Below are 15,514 nucleotides of genomic sequence, written 5' to 3'. Positions count from 1 at the left end.
GTGGACATTGGGCCTTAAGCAAAAAGAATTGAACTCAAAAGATTGCATAATGCCCATAAAGAGCGCAGTCAAGTTTTGAAATTTTTGGCTGGCATAGCAAGCGGTTGAGGGGCTACTGGTCCATGTGCAAGGGCTTTGGTCTAACTGAAAGCGAAACACAATTTACCTGTCAAGAAGATTAAGAGTGCCAAGGATATTGAGCCATTAGAGTGTTTTATTTTGTTTTTGGAGGACCCGTGATTAGGAATAATGCTGATTAGGCCACTATTTTTGGAAAGTGCACTGTATGCTCTTTATACTGCAATTCTGTTAGGTTTCAAGGTTATCTAAATAAATTCATTAAAAACCGCAGCCATTTCTACCTATGAATGATTCCCGAATGCACATCTAAAAGTACCTTTACATGAGACAACTGTTGGGTGCATAGTGCCCGAGTATCGCTCTTGTGCTTAACACAGGAGCGATTGTCATTCAAGTGAATGGGGGCAGATTGGCCGAGGATTGTTCAATTCACAGTAAACAGGATTCGCTCCTGTCTGCATGCCCCAACAGTCGCTTGGTATTTAGTATTGCTAAAAAACAAGCAACTCTGACAGGTGAGCGTGCCTGTCCTCGGCCACGTGTACACAGCACAGCTAGTGCCCTAAGTGGCCGTTTCCAGCAATAATTTGGGCACTGATCACTCCGTGTAAAGCTACCTTTAGACGCAGAAGATCTACAGTAAGTACTAAACTGCATGTGTGCATAATACAAGGCTTGCTTATTTTCATCTTCTGAGCATCTGTTTGTATTTAAAATATGCACAGAATGTTTCAGTGAATTCCCATCCATTACTGGAACTATCACGTAAGGAACCAATGGGTTCTGGGCAAACTCCAAGTCAGTAATCTGTGTGAATAGAGCAGAATCGTTCATCCAAAGCAGTTTAATTTTTTGACATTCCTACTTGATAAGCAAAGTAAAATATCTGCTGTTTTGCCAACAAATAGGAAATATTACAGGAAAATAAGAGAGAAGTTGGATAGATTGAGCAGCCATCTGCACATAAGATAATAAAAATTCCCTCTAATAAGTAAAACAGTCTGAATTGGCTTCCGATTTGGTGTATTTTCTCTGCTTTAAGAGCCATTTGTTAAGAGAATCATTAGAGACCTTGGTATTTAAAATTCTGCAGCATACCGAAGCCTGTCATTTGTGTATTCAAATTTATGTTAAGTGTGTAATGCTGTGAGGACACGACATGCAAATGGCAGCTTCCTTCTTCTCCCTGTGATCTTCTCTAGCTGACTCCATTTGCTGCCTTCACATGGCCATGTAAAGGCCTATTTACATGCAAAGACAATCTTTCAAATGATTGGAAGATTGACAGTTTTAGTGATCGTTTTTCAGAAAGTGTTAATGGACACTAATGTTCATTAACACTATATCAGCTTCATTTGCATGTAAAAGGGCCTCCTAGAGCTGTTTGCAGAGCACATCATGTGGTCTGAGCTCTGCACACAGCTCTTTTGTTCTCACACTGACTGTCTGCAGAATACAATGTAATCTCTGACTCCCATGCAGAACACAGCGTGTGGTCCCTGTTATCTCTTTATGGCGGAACGATGGATTTTAAAGGCGTTGTCCCGCGCCGAAACGGCTTCTTTTTTTTTTTCAATAGGCCCCCCGTTCGGCGCGAGACAAACCCAATGCATGTGTTAAAAAAAACAAACGTTTAGTACTTACCCGAATCCCCACGCTGCGGCGACTTCTTCCTTACCTTAGCAAGATGGCCGCCGGGATCTTCACCCACGATGCACCGCGGGTCTTCTCCCATGGTGCACCATGGGCTCTGTGCGGTCCATTGCCGATTCCAGCCTCCTGATTGGCTAGAATCGGCACACGTGACGGGGCGGAGCTACGAGGACCAGCTCTCCGGCACGAGCGGCCCCATTCACCAGGGAGAAGACCGGACTGTGCAAGCGCGTCTAATCGGGCGATTAGACGCTGAAATTAGACGGCACCATGGAGACGAGGACGCTAGCAACGGAACAGGTAAGTGAATAACTTCTGTATGGCTCATATTTAATGCACGATGTACATTACAAAGTGCATTAATATGGCCATACAGAAGTGTATAACCCCACTTGCTTTCGCGGGACAACCCCTTTAAGCTCACCTTAAAATCATTGTTCAGCCGAAGAGTGAACGATGGCAGCATTTGTATGCAACGATTATTGCTCATGCACCATTATTTGAACACATTTTGAGTGATTATCGTTGCGTGTAAGGGTGCCTGCACACGAACGGAATTTCCAGCGCGTTATTTTAGGCACATTATCTGCCCCAGACCGCAGCCAATATACTCCTATGAGGATCCGCAGTTGTCCCCAGACGGACGGATTTGTATCGCGTTTTTTCACGCGCTTGAAAAAATCTGCGACCTGTTCTAATTTGGGTCGGATTCTGCACGTGAAGCCTCCAATACAAGTGAATGGGTGCGTTTTTTCACGCAGTACATCTGCAGTGCAGCTGCGGATGGAGTCACTGGTTGCTATGACTACAGGAAGTAGGCATGGTAGGAGACGTCCCAACACACAGCAGAGCTTCACAGGCAAATGTGTAGAGGGAGATAGGTAGTATTTCTTGCCAATGCAGGATGTAAGAATGCAAAATCTGTAGTAATGAATTCCTCTTGTGAATTTTTTTGCAGTGACTGAAATAAAGTCACGCTGGAGAAGCGCCTGAAAAAAGTTACATGGATCAACCATGCCCACAAAGACATCAATAACTTAACGGTGCTCGCACAAGCAAGAGGGACAAAACGGAGTCTGGGTGTTGGTTTTTAAGCTGTTTTCCAAGGAATGGGCAGTTCTCTAAGGGTTGGGTTTACAATAAGGGGTGTCTGCTGGTTTTTCTGCGCGTTTTTTTCCGCAACACATCCGCATATATCAGCGCGTGATTTTTCACGCATCCGCACCTATCCGCAAGCACATTTAGGTACCATACGTGCGTGAAAATCCGCTAGCGGAATCCGGAACGCTCGTGTGCAGGTGGCCTAAGGCCGCCTGCAGACGAGCGGGTCGGATCTGGCAGCGAGAATTCTCGCCGCGGGACCCGACCCGAGAGCCTGCAGTGATGAGCGCGTACTCACCCGCGCCTGGCGGCCCCCGCTCTTTCATGTGCCGGCTGCTGCACAGCCCGGAGCCGGCGGCCGGGTGAGTGCGTGCCCCGCACAAAAATAGGACATGCCGCGGTTTGTTTGCCGCGCGAGATTTCGCGCGGCAAAACCGCGGCCGTCTGCATAGGAGTGCGTATTGTAATGCATTCCTATGCAAACTTTCAGTGGCGGAAATCCCACGGGAAATCCCGCGGCGGGATTTCCGCCCGTGTGCAGGCGGCCTAAATGGGCCTTTATGCTAGCAGCTTTTAGCTTGCTTTGTATTAAGCTGCCATCCTGCCATGCTTGCAGGCTGAATGTTCTCCTTGAAAGTCTTCAGGGTTGTAGTAGGTGTTCCTGGTGCTTACAGCTAATGATCTCGGTGTGTGCATGCTCTGCTCTTCTGGTGCCTCGGGCTGTTTCTTCTTTTGGTGCTGGCTAATCTTCCTGAGTATTGTGTGTTGTCTCAGGGCTTGTTTTTGGGTTCTCTGTGTCTTCAGGTTTGTAGCCCCAGTGCCCACAGCCCTTTACTCTTCTAGTGCCTGCTTCGAATGCCAGAACTGTGCTGGTTTATAGTCCAACCACTGCCGCACAGCTTCCTTCCCTTCAGGGTCTGTCTTATCTACTGAGACTGTATTGGGACTATAGCTTCAAAACTGCTGACAAAGGGTTTTATTTGGTCTATGTGTGCACCAAATATGGTGTATGTACTGTTATTGGAATATATATATATATATATAGAGAGAGAGAGAGAGAGCATTTTTTGTGTACTGCTTTTATTCTGTTTTCCCCATGTTTGCAATGCTTACATCTACTTTGGTATATCTATGTTCTATTGTGCTCATGTTTTGTGTGTTTTCTTGGCATCATCGCTCACATCCTTGGTGCCATGATGCCAAGAGTTTGGAACGTTGACACTGCAACCTCTGATCGGCTACAGCTGTCACCTGACTTCTGGTCTGTGCTAATAGCAGGATATTTAGCGGAGCCCAGAGCAGGAAAGAGGTACGTACTGTGTCTTTTGTTAATTTATCACATGTTTAAATGTTTTTTTTATATACTCGGTCAACCTCTGTAAAAATGCGCAACAAATTTAACAAAGTCATGAAACATTTGATAATAATGTTGCATCTTGAAGCTGCCAGAAAACTGGCATTAAAAATTGTCTACATAATAACTCTTGAATCTGACTAAACCAATCCATATTACTGTATGCTAAAAAAAGAAAGAAAAAGAATCTAAGAACACATTAAGTTCCTTATCACTTTGTAGTTCTTAATTCCCGCTTACACAGATAACCCTGCTTTTGTTGTTTCTCCTAATAAATAGTTTTTCTGTTATCAATTCAAGGCCTAGTCAATCCCGCTTCTATGGGGTTGACAGTAGAGAAAGGTCTCAGAACATCTGCCTTTTTATGCTCACAACTAATTAATCATCATGTGAGCGGCTGTGCAAACATAATATATTGTCCTATTACCATCTGAGAACAAAATATAATCTGGGGAAGTTTTCCCAAGCAGTCAAAAGCTAAAGGAAGCAATTCATTGGCCTTCTGTAATTGAAAGGCCAGACAAGTTAAATCCTTTAAAGGCCTTTCCAATTTGTAATTTTGTAACAAATGTAGTTGCTCTGAATGTGTTATCTAATGTTACTGTCCAGTACTAACACTCTGTTACTCATCATTAGTCATGAGCGCTTAGTGAAATAATCGGTTCGGGTCGGGATCGGTCCAATTTCATCAAAATCATCATGAATTAGGATGGTCGATTCTGACTGCAATCAAAGGCAATGGCAGTAAAAATTGGGTTTAGTAAGTTATCCTCCAGAAGGTCCCTAACATAGCCCAAACACCTCAAATTGCATAGGAATACAGCCCCGCACTCGGCTGATATCTTAGTCTGATATGTTCAGGACATCCTGCAGCCACATGTGTTCCTTTCATGGCAGGACTTCCAAGGGGCATTTTCCAGCGGGATAATGCCCGGCTGTACACAGCAAGGATATCACAGGAATGCCTCCATGACTTTTGCGTTTGTGTTAGTCTCATTATTTCTGTAATATACTTGCATTAAAAATGTTGGGGTTTTACCACTGTAAATCACATTTGAAGTGGCTTCCACTAGGGGTCTCCCTTCCAACTTCCCTGCAATCTACTCTCTGTCATTAGGTACAGAGCTTCTATAGTAACAAGAACACACATATTTCCATAACAACAGGGGGCGGAGCTATCTTCACAGATGGCTCCCCTGAACTCACAGGCTGCAAGCTGACAGATCTGCAGACACGGTAATAACAATCTCCACAGTCTCTGCCTCTCCTCTTATTACAGTGTATGTATCTGTGTGTATGCACACATTACATGCACATTATAGTGGATTTATTAACCATTTTGCCAGAATTTCTCTGAATGCTTGAATTTTCCTGGGAGAGAAGAGGCACAGGTATTCAGATACTACCTCTCTGCTGATTGGACCAGAGTCTGTGCACTGCAGCATGGGAAATAAGGGCAAAAAAGTCAGGACAGTAAACTACTGGCAGAATGCTAGGCTTGCTGAATGCTCGCTCCCTGAAAGTGGATTGCAAACAGCAGGATAGCATAAAAATGTGAAAGACCACCTGAAAATCGGAACTTAGACATGCAAAGAGGGTGCAAACAGCAGCAAACGCTGAAAACGCAGGTATACTTTAATTTTAGACAGAAGACCAATAAACTTCTGTACATTTATACACAAGAAATATGCTGGTATATTATATTATAACCATATTTAGTAGAAAGTGTTACATGGTGTCAGAGAACAATAAAGCTCAGGGGCGTAACTATAGAGGGTGCAGGGGATGCGGTTGCACCCGGGCCCAGGAGCCTTAGGGGGTCCATAAGGCCTCTCTTCTCTATTCTGGGAGCCCAGTACTATAAAAAGAGCATTACAGTAGGGGGCCCTGTTACAGATTTTGCACCGGGGCCCAGAAGCTTCAAGCTACGCCTCTGATAAAGCTATTATTATTTAGGGCATGAAAGTGGAAGCGTGTAGAGTTTACGACATCTATGGTTTCTATAGGTATTGTACTCGTGCCTTCCAAGAGATTAGGGGAACAAGGATATGATAGCATTGCGTGTGTGATATCCCGCTTTGTAATTGCAACACATAATCTGTAAACAATATCCTTACAGAGATTAATAGCCATTTATCCCCAGGCAAAGCTATTTCATACAACTAAACCAATTAATTATTTTTCTTTGATACGGAAATCATCACACAGAGATTAGTGTTTTTGGATTGCTTTTTAATGAGTAATTTTGTGCTGAAAGCCGGAAATCTAGAACATCTACCACTGTTTAGTCTGAGCGTTCGCTCCCGAAGACTGGCAATGACAAAGTAAATAATGTTAGCCTGAAAAAAGTCACCTGTTAAATGTTCTCCATTTCCTTCTTTATTGCTTCTACAGGGGGAAATGTAATAAAATAGGGACAATTTCACGAGAACAGTACAGCGCTGCTGGATCTAGCAAAGAACAAAATAAACACTGCAAACAGGATATAGTAAACGAGCTGATTTTACTACTTCCTCTCACCTCATCATATCCCTCCACCCAGCAAGAATATGCTGAAAACACGACTGCACTGATACATGGAACGTGTGGTTCCTTATTGTACTAGCAATGAAAAAGTTACAGCTCCTTTCATTTCCTATGCAGATGTAGTGCTACAGAATCCGACCCCCGCCTGCCGCTGGATCCTTCTTCTGCCATTCTTTCTTTCTTGCACCGTCTCCCAGACAGGAGTGAAAGTACAGATTTTGGGAGCTGGCGAACTGCTATGCCTTGTTATATGGGCGAGCGCGATTATTCTAGCATCTTGTGAACCTGTAATCTCCAGTAATTGCAATGCGCTTTGCAAGAAAAATGCGTCACATTGCTGCAACCTGTGTTTTTTACACATGTGAAAATAATTTGTTGTTCCAATAGTAACAAATTAAAACATGGCATCACAGTCAATATGCACGTTGCATGGCATATGATGCGATTTTTTTTGTAGGTCCATTGAAAATAATGGGCGATATTGCCCAAAAATAAGATATCGCTGCTAAAGAAAGATCGCTTATGTAAATAGGTCTAGTTTGAATAATGGGTTCTGTTTTCATGCGGGTTTTGTGCATCTTGTGGACCTACAACACACTTTATTTAACGTCGATTTCTCAGCGTAAAAACACGCATTGCATCTATGTACAGGTGATTTTCACATTTGTTTATCATGCATTTTAAAAAAATTGTACGTACTTCCAATAGTTAAAATGGTAAAAATCGCATCGCACTTGTATGCAAATGGAATCTACTTGCCTGTGCAATGCAATTTTTTTCGCTCTCATAGGAATTAATGGGCAATTTTTAAGTGAGAATCACCCAAAAATAGGACATTTTGCGATTTTTATATTTTGGACCATCAGTCCAAGAAAAAAATCGCTCATGTGAATAAACAGCTAAAAATCAAAAGGTACTTGTCACAAATAAGTTCCGTCCATATCGCAGTCAGATGGAACTCGTGTGTGAAACTCACCTGTTTCACTATATTTACATGTGATAATGGTCAGACCGATATTGTACTCGTCAAATTGTGAATTTCAATGTAAGTGCGAAGCAAATTGCGAGAAAATAGTATTACACTGGGGAGGGGAAAGGGACTTATTATTTGTATAGCACCAACTTATTCCGCAGCGCTTATAGGTAATTTATTTATTGCCCTCCCAGCAAGCTGAGAACTCATTTTACGGACCTCAGAAGGATGGAAGTCTGAGTCAACCTTGAGCCGGCTACCTGAACCACGCGGGGATTGAACCTGCAACCATCCGGTCGTGAGCGAGAGCTTAGGACTGCATACTGCATTGCACAGTTGAACATGTGATTTTCACATGTATGAAAATCACATTTGTTTTCATAGGAAAATTTTAAAAATCGCATGACACCCGCATGAGACTTGCATGCGATGCGATTTTAGCTTGCCATAGGAAATATCGGGTGAGTTTTCTGCCAAATTGTAGAAAAATAGAACATGTTGTGACGTTTCTATCCAACAGCATCGCTGCAAGACACAAAACCTTGAAAACAATAGGGTCTATTTCCATGCGAGTTTAGTGAGTCTCGTAACACACAAAAACTTTACACAGTTAACTCGCCTGTGTAAATATGGACTTAATGCTACAGTACGCATTCTGTCAGCCTGACTGCTCTCAAAATATAGTATGATTTCATTTAATCCATATTCCACACCTCTCATGTCACACTTACAAGGGCCCAGTGAGCACTCGAATTATGCCGTAATAATACATCAAGGATTGTCCCCTGGGTCTGAGTAATACAAATCAAGGGTTTAGTCCTTATCATGCTATACTAAAGCCTGGTCCTAGTGCTGCTGAAAGAGGTATAAGGACAGCAAATAAGCAGATTTTCCCCTGTGGAAGATCTCTGGTCTACCAAATCAAAATGGACTGATCAAAATTTACACTAAGGGCTCCTGCCCACTCGCTAGGTGGTTAGCTTACCACAACGTAGAATATTACCTCCGTTATTCCAGTGGCCTTCTATAGTAATAGCGCCCCCCTCAATGGCTCATATAGTAATGGCACCCCCTCTCAGTGCCCTTTCAGTGGCTCGAGAAGCAATAGTGCCCCCTTTTGGCTCTGATGGCAATAGTGAACCTCCCTTGGTGGCCCCAGTGGTAATAATGCAGACCAAAGTGGCCAACAGAAATAGTGCCCTCATTAATGGCCCATGCAATATTATTGCATCCCCTTTAGCAGCCCCTGTAGTAACAGTGCGCTTCCTTAGGGACCCCAATATTAATAGTGCCCCCGTTAGTGGCCCCAATAGTAATAGCATCCCCAGTGGTAAAAGTGCGTCCTCTTCACCCTCAGCAACAACTATGGCAGCAAGTAGTTTACTCACCCTAGCAGGTCCCATCTGGCCGTTCAGAGACCCTGCTTACTCTCTCAACGCGTCTGTACAGTGGTCATGGGACAAGAGCATAGAGGCCCTGCTTCCTCCCCCCGCATCTGCATTTCTGAATGCACAGTATGCGGCACAGATACTGGGGAAGTAAGCAGTGTCTCGGTGTACAGCAATCGCGGGACAGGAACGCACATGCCGGGGAAAGAGCAAAGCTGCAGTGGCCAGACTGGACCTGCAAAAATTATTTGCTGCCATTGTTGCTGCCCAGCCAGAGGTGCTCATAGGGAGCAATTATTTTTCACTCAGGACCAGTGGGGGTCCCAGCAGTTGGACCCCTACCAATTATAAAGTTAGCCCCTATTCTGTGTATCGGGGATACCTTTTTGGAACAATCCCTGTAACATTTATTCACATTACATAAGTCAATGACTAAATGCTGTTTTAGAAAAACTATATGTGAAGATTATGGGACGCTATATGAATCTTAATTTCAGGAACATATGGGATTTAAAATTAAAATAAATGTTGTATTGTGAAATCTAGGAGCAGATGGCACAGAAAAATGTACAGTACAATAACAAAATTGTTCAGAACAAGGCCTTACATACGGTATATAAGAAAATAATGTTCTCGGTATACGATGGTTAGTACCCATCAAAAGTGGTCAAAAGAGGGGCAACCAGTGAACTGGCAACAGGATCATGGACGCACAAGGCTTATTAACGTTTACATGGAGGGAAAGATCATTTGTCTGGGCCGATCCAACAGAAGATTTACTGTAGCACCTGTGTGAAAAAGTTCTGATACTAAAAGAAAGGGTTAAGATCTATGGGTGGGGCAGGAAGCGGCATAAAAGTCTTAGTTCCTGACACACTCAGGGGGAAGTTATAGCTCAGTGGAGCTAGAAGGGCTGCTAGCCCAAGGTCCAGTTTGGGCTAGTCAGGTCCGGTGCGGACCAATTCTGGGATCATCACGCACCTGATGGAGGAGGATGCCCCCAGATGCCCCGGCGGGTAGTGACAGTGACCCTGCGGGTGATGAACCCTGAAATTATGGACTTTGTGTTGTATGCTGTGCACATACGTTTTTCTGTGCTGTACCAATAAATGCTGGCAGACACCATTTCAAAAGAAAGTGAATTATCCTTGAGCCTTAATCCATGTGTGGTGCCCATTCTGGTCTGAGAGGTTGGCGATCCAATAGGCGAGTGAACCCTGGCTTGCCACACCTGTTTGCTGGAATAAACATATTGCTTGGAATCTCCATGATGAATCCACTCCTATCAGCAGCATCGTGTTCTCCTTTTCTTCCCTGTTCCAGACAGTTTTTTACTGCTGTAGAAGGAGTTGGCAGCCGCTGTATTGTTGAGTACCTGCACATGTCTAGCACTCTGTCCAAAGTTCTCTACACATGAAGTGCTCTTTTCCTCTGCTTTAGGTTACAATCAATTTGAAACTGTGCCAAACAGCATCTTGGAATGGTTCTTAGCTGTACCATGACCATGCCGCTCTTTGTCTCTAATCTAAGGCCAGTTTTTAAAGAAGTTTTCTTTTATTGTGTATAGTAGCCATGACGATGGAGGAATGGCCAAGGTAGTGGACATGGAAGTGTGGTTAATGCCTAGGGGATATAAATAGCTGACATTCTAAAGGGTCATAGTATATATTTATACATATTTCTTTGGCTTGAAAGAGTGAAAAAGACCCTGCTTTGTCGAAATGTCATTTTTTTGCATTACGGCTTTTACAGAAGATCTGAATAATGACTAAGAATTTTTATGCAAGAGCCAATGCCTCAGATCATTTGTTGATATCCATCTCCAAATTCCCCGGATATCAATCTGACTGCGCATCTGTGCTAAATAAAGAGGATTGATTAGCGAACATCCCACCTTGCAACTAACAGATCTTAAAGGATCGTCTGCTAATGTCTTGGTGCCAGATACCACATGACACTTTTAGAGGTTTTATGAAGTCAACAGCCCAAGAGTTGTTTTGGCAGCACAAGGGGAACCTACACAAAATGTTTTAATGTTATGGCTGATTAGTGTATATTTCAATTACTACATGCTGGACAGCTAGGATTTGTCTTCAGCCTTACCATTTATTTCATTTCATGCAACCAATCAAACTGGTACACAGATATTAACTCCTTCCTATCCCACTCAATAGCTGGAAAGTTGCTACAAATTTCCAGTAAGCCGCCATACTATTACAGTACAGTGATGGCGCAGGCTCAGCTGTGTCTGTGCCATCACTTGAGAGTGTTAAGGCTGACTGCGGCATCTAAGCAGTTAGAGAGAAAGAAGGGCTTATGGCTTTGACCACCTTCTTGAGTGTCAGTTGTCTTGTATTGCATTCAACAAACTCAGTTCTACATTAAAGCAAGCAGATAGTGACACTACTCTGTTTTCCGCTACAGAATAACACAATTTTGGTACCAAATTTGTGTTCTCAAGGACACCTCATAAATAGGTAGCAACACTGGAATTAATGATCCAATGGTCTGTTCCCATTTTACTTCTACCTTACCATTCAGCATATGTGCCAGGAAAAAAACTCCAAGCACATATGTTGAATGTATCCATAAACTTATATGAATTCAGTGTATGTTAAAAAATGTTCTTTTGGCAATTGCGGGGTTGGTACGCTTTAGTGTACCTTTTTTTTTACTGCATAGGACAGTAAAGTCTTCTATACTTTGCTATGCAAAGGAACACAAGAAAAGAAAAAAACATATACTATGCGATATATGTTTTATACCATAGGCATCAATGGCTGACATATGTCACTGTATGCTTAAATAGTGATGTATGATGTACTTCCATTAGAGGTACACGTTAGGGAACACTGCTCATGTATACCTCCAACAGAAACAAAGAACAATGCATGAATAGGCCCTTTTTATCCTCTGAGTAGCTCACTTACTTTACCTGTAGCCCTGTGAAAAATGACAGATGACGAAGAAGCACGATTTCCGCTACTCTGCAGTAACAAATTCAGGTCCTCCTCCGTTTGGTCTGCTGACCTAACCTCAGTCGGCCAAATCCTATTAACTCCAAAATATCCTTTCAGTACCATGTTACTAAAATCCTACATCTTTATAATATATTATTTCTCATCTATTTCCGAAAAATGCTGAATTCTGCAGGTCCGCTGGAGCAATAGCTTGAAAAATCATTATAAATATTCTTACCAACAACTTTTGGCAGCTTCTGTCTGCGCAAGGGAATTCGAGGTAGCTTCATGCTGATTCGACTAAAACGCCCACAGAAGCGTCGAGGTGTTTTTTTGCTTGTTACCTGTTCCTGATTTCCACTGCAAAGCAGAAAAAAGTTGTCATGTTAGAGATTTTAGTATTATACACTGCAGTAACAACCGTAGTAATGACTAGCAATATATGTAGTTATCTTAAGATACAACATTTTTTAATGAAGCATATTTCTGTGCAGACTTATAATGATCATTAGTAACTGTGCTCTTCTTGACTAATGGATTAACATTGAAGTATATACAGAGGTATACTTTAAGCTCCTGCCACCAATGTAACATTTATAGGGGGGTTCCTCACCAATTGCATGCATTCATAATACTATTGTCTTCTTTGGAGAGCTTTTGGGACCTCTGGGGTAGACTGATACAACATACACAACTGTAGTTGCACTACCGGCCAAAAGTTTTAGAATGTATTAAATCTAGATTTTTGACTCTTTAAAGTGGCCACCTCTAGCTGACATAAGCAGTTTTACACAATTAAGGCATTCTTTCTACAAGTGCATTCAGAAATATCTTCCCAACATTGTTGAAGAAACTCCCACAAATATGCTGCACTTGTATGTTGCTTTGCTTTCCCCTTTCTATCAAGTTCATCCCAAACAAGCTCAATAGGGTTTAAGTTCAGAGTTTTGCAGGCCATTCCATTTTTTGAAAGTTACCAGCTTCTTCTTGTCTTCTCAAGTAGTTCTGACATAACCTAGAAGTATGTTTTGGATCATTGTCTTGTTGTAATATGAACCCCTGACCAACTAAGTGTACACTAGAGAGAAGTGCATGGCGAATCAAAATGCTGTGGTAGCTCTTTTTGTCCACTGTGCTAGTTACTCTGTGCAAGTTGCCAACTCTGGATCCAGCAAAAGAGATCCAGACCGTCACGTTTCCTCCTCCACGTTTGACGGTTGGTGTCATACACTCAGGAACGATCTTTTCAATGACTTGTCGGTGTACGAGAATCCTCGTACAAAAATCCTACATGATGTACTAAAGATGTAACATTTTGATTCATCAGTCTATAATATCCTCTTCCACCCTTCAATAGTCCACTGGAGGTCCTGCTTGGCCCCAAATGTCTTTTTTTATTTTTCAATTTTAGTAGTGTTTTTCTTACTGATACTCTTCTTGTCAAAAATGCACATAGAAGTCTTCTCTTCACATTTGAAATGGAAACTTGTTTATTTTTGTGGCATTAAGCTGTGCTGTGAGGCGCCGATCAGGCAAACTGTTGACTCTCAAAAGCTTGTCATTTGATTTTGTAGTGGCCTTTGATCTGCCAAACCTCTTCCTGTCAGAGTTTCCTCCAGTTTCCAAGTTTTCCTCTGTAGGAAACACCTACACTTCTAAGGGTTATAATTGTCTGTCTGTATTTTTTGGTTAATTATTTTCTTGCCATTATGATAGCAATGTGCTCTGTCCTAAAGAGCAAAACTGTCCAAATCCTGTGCTAGAGCGTTTGAAAGTAATCTACAAAATGACAGAAATCGTTTGTGTCCTATTTCAAACCATAATTTGCTTTCTATGCTGCAGAGCAGCTGTCCTTGATGTGTTCCATGAAAAAAGCCATTTAGTTAAAATCATAAATTCAGACTATTGTTACGATTCAGGTTAAAATGTCATAATGTTTTTATGTGTTTAACTTCTTCTTGAACCTTTGAACCATTTCATGTTATTTGCTGGATGTCAACTGTGTTAATATAAAAAAAAATGGAAAAATTTAGGTTTCCTAAAATTTTGACTGGTAGATTGTGAATTAGCAAACTGTGTATGCTATAACTCAGATCCTTTGTATACTTTTGCACAAATTCTACTGTGTACTGTACAGCAGACAAGATCACAAGCTTACAGCACACAACCATCAGGATATCACATTTATATGTGCTTTTTCAACATCTCATTCCAAAGTCACAAATATAAATATGGAGCAGATAACTCACTTGCCGCTATGAAGCCATTACACTAGGTTTTGAAACATAGCTGTAGGCATTTGTGCAGGCATTGCTGTTGGGCAATAAGGCCTGACTCACAGCCAGCATTAATAATACCAATAATAACCTTTATTTATAGACTGACAATATATTCTGCAGCACTTTACAATTCAGTGGGTACGCATGCAGACAAAATCAGCCACAGTAATAAACCAATTAACAATTTAAACAAGAAATGTATGGGACCTGCTCACAAGAGCTTACAATCTGTGAGAAATAGGGATGACATAAAATGTAAAGGTTTTTGTTTTGTATGTAGGTCCATCAATCTTTCATGAACAATTAAGAAAATATACATAAAAGGGTCAAGGAACAATGTGTGTGGGAGGGTGGTGGGGAAAAGACTTACAAGGGGTTTGTCCAGGTCTAGAAAAAAAAGAGTCTTCTGTTTTTCCAGAGAAAGCGCAATGTCTATCCATGGGCTATGTCTGTAATTGCTCCTCATCTCAAGTCAAGTGAATGTAGCTGAATGGCAATAACAGATACAATTCATGGGCAGACAGGGTACTCCAAACACAGCTGATCTTTTATTCTAATCACGCCTTTAATCTGATTGTCAGTGATATCACATTCTAGAGAACTGGGGCAGCACAAGAAAAGTCTTGGGCAACAAAGTTAGTTTAAGATTGTTGGCTGTTTCTAAGTAGATGAACAGGTGAGAAAACACAAAGTGTTCCAGGAACTTAGATATGAAGGGGAGATTAGACACAGGTTGATAGTTAACAGAGCAGGATTGGTCAAGATATGGTTTTTCAATAATTTGGTAATAACAGGATATTTAAAAGAGGAGGGAAAGATACCAGAATGTGTGCGAGAGTAAGGTCAATAATGAAGGTAGCAGGATGAGCAGAAGAGAGAAGCCTGGAGACGTCTTTGTCTGTTACTAGATGAAATGGTGATTTTGAACCAGAGATGGTGCAGGAGGGAAGGGGATCAAAGCTACTTGGGGAGAAGGGAAATGATGCCAGATGTTGTCAATTTTAACTTTAAAATAATGGCCCAGGTCTTCAGTACAGAGGTTCAGCCCATGCACTGTAAGGAAGGACTGAAAAGCACTGCATGAGTATGTTCACATATAGTAGAACTGCTGCAGATTTTCTGCTGCAAAATCCACAGCATTTACCCATAAAAATCTGCAGCATTGGTGCAGATTTTAACTAGAAATCAGCTGCGTATCC

At 41.9% G+C, this 15,514-nt stretch overlaps 1 protein-coding gene across 1 annotated transcript in view; it reads right to left on the bottom strand.

Annotated features, from left to right (window-relative positions):
* The window catches only part of SCARF2 (scavenger receptor class F member 2), a 181,941-nt gene that overhangs the window by 29,851 nt on the left and 136,576 nt on the right, over positions 1-15,514 (bottom strand). The window contains exon 9 of the mRNA XM_066603670.1: positions 12,275-12,396. Within this exon, the coding sequence (XP_066459767.1) occupies positions 12,275-12,396 (122 nt within the window). The remainder of the gene's footprint in view (positions 1-12,274; positions 12,397-15,514) is intronic.

This window comes from Eleutherodactylus coqui, chromosome 5 (genome assembly GCF_035609145.1).
Source record: "Eleutherodactylus coqui strain aEleCoq1 chromosome 5, aEleCoq1.hap1, whole genome shotgun sequence".
Taxonomy (NCBI): domain Eukaryota; kingdom Metazoa; phylum Chordata; class Amphibia; order Anura; family Eleutherodactylidae; genus Eleutherodactylus; species Eleutherodactylus coqui.
Note: the sequence above shows the minus strand (reverse complement) of the source record. Positions and strands in the feature narration are given on the sequence as shown.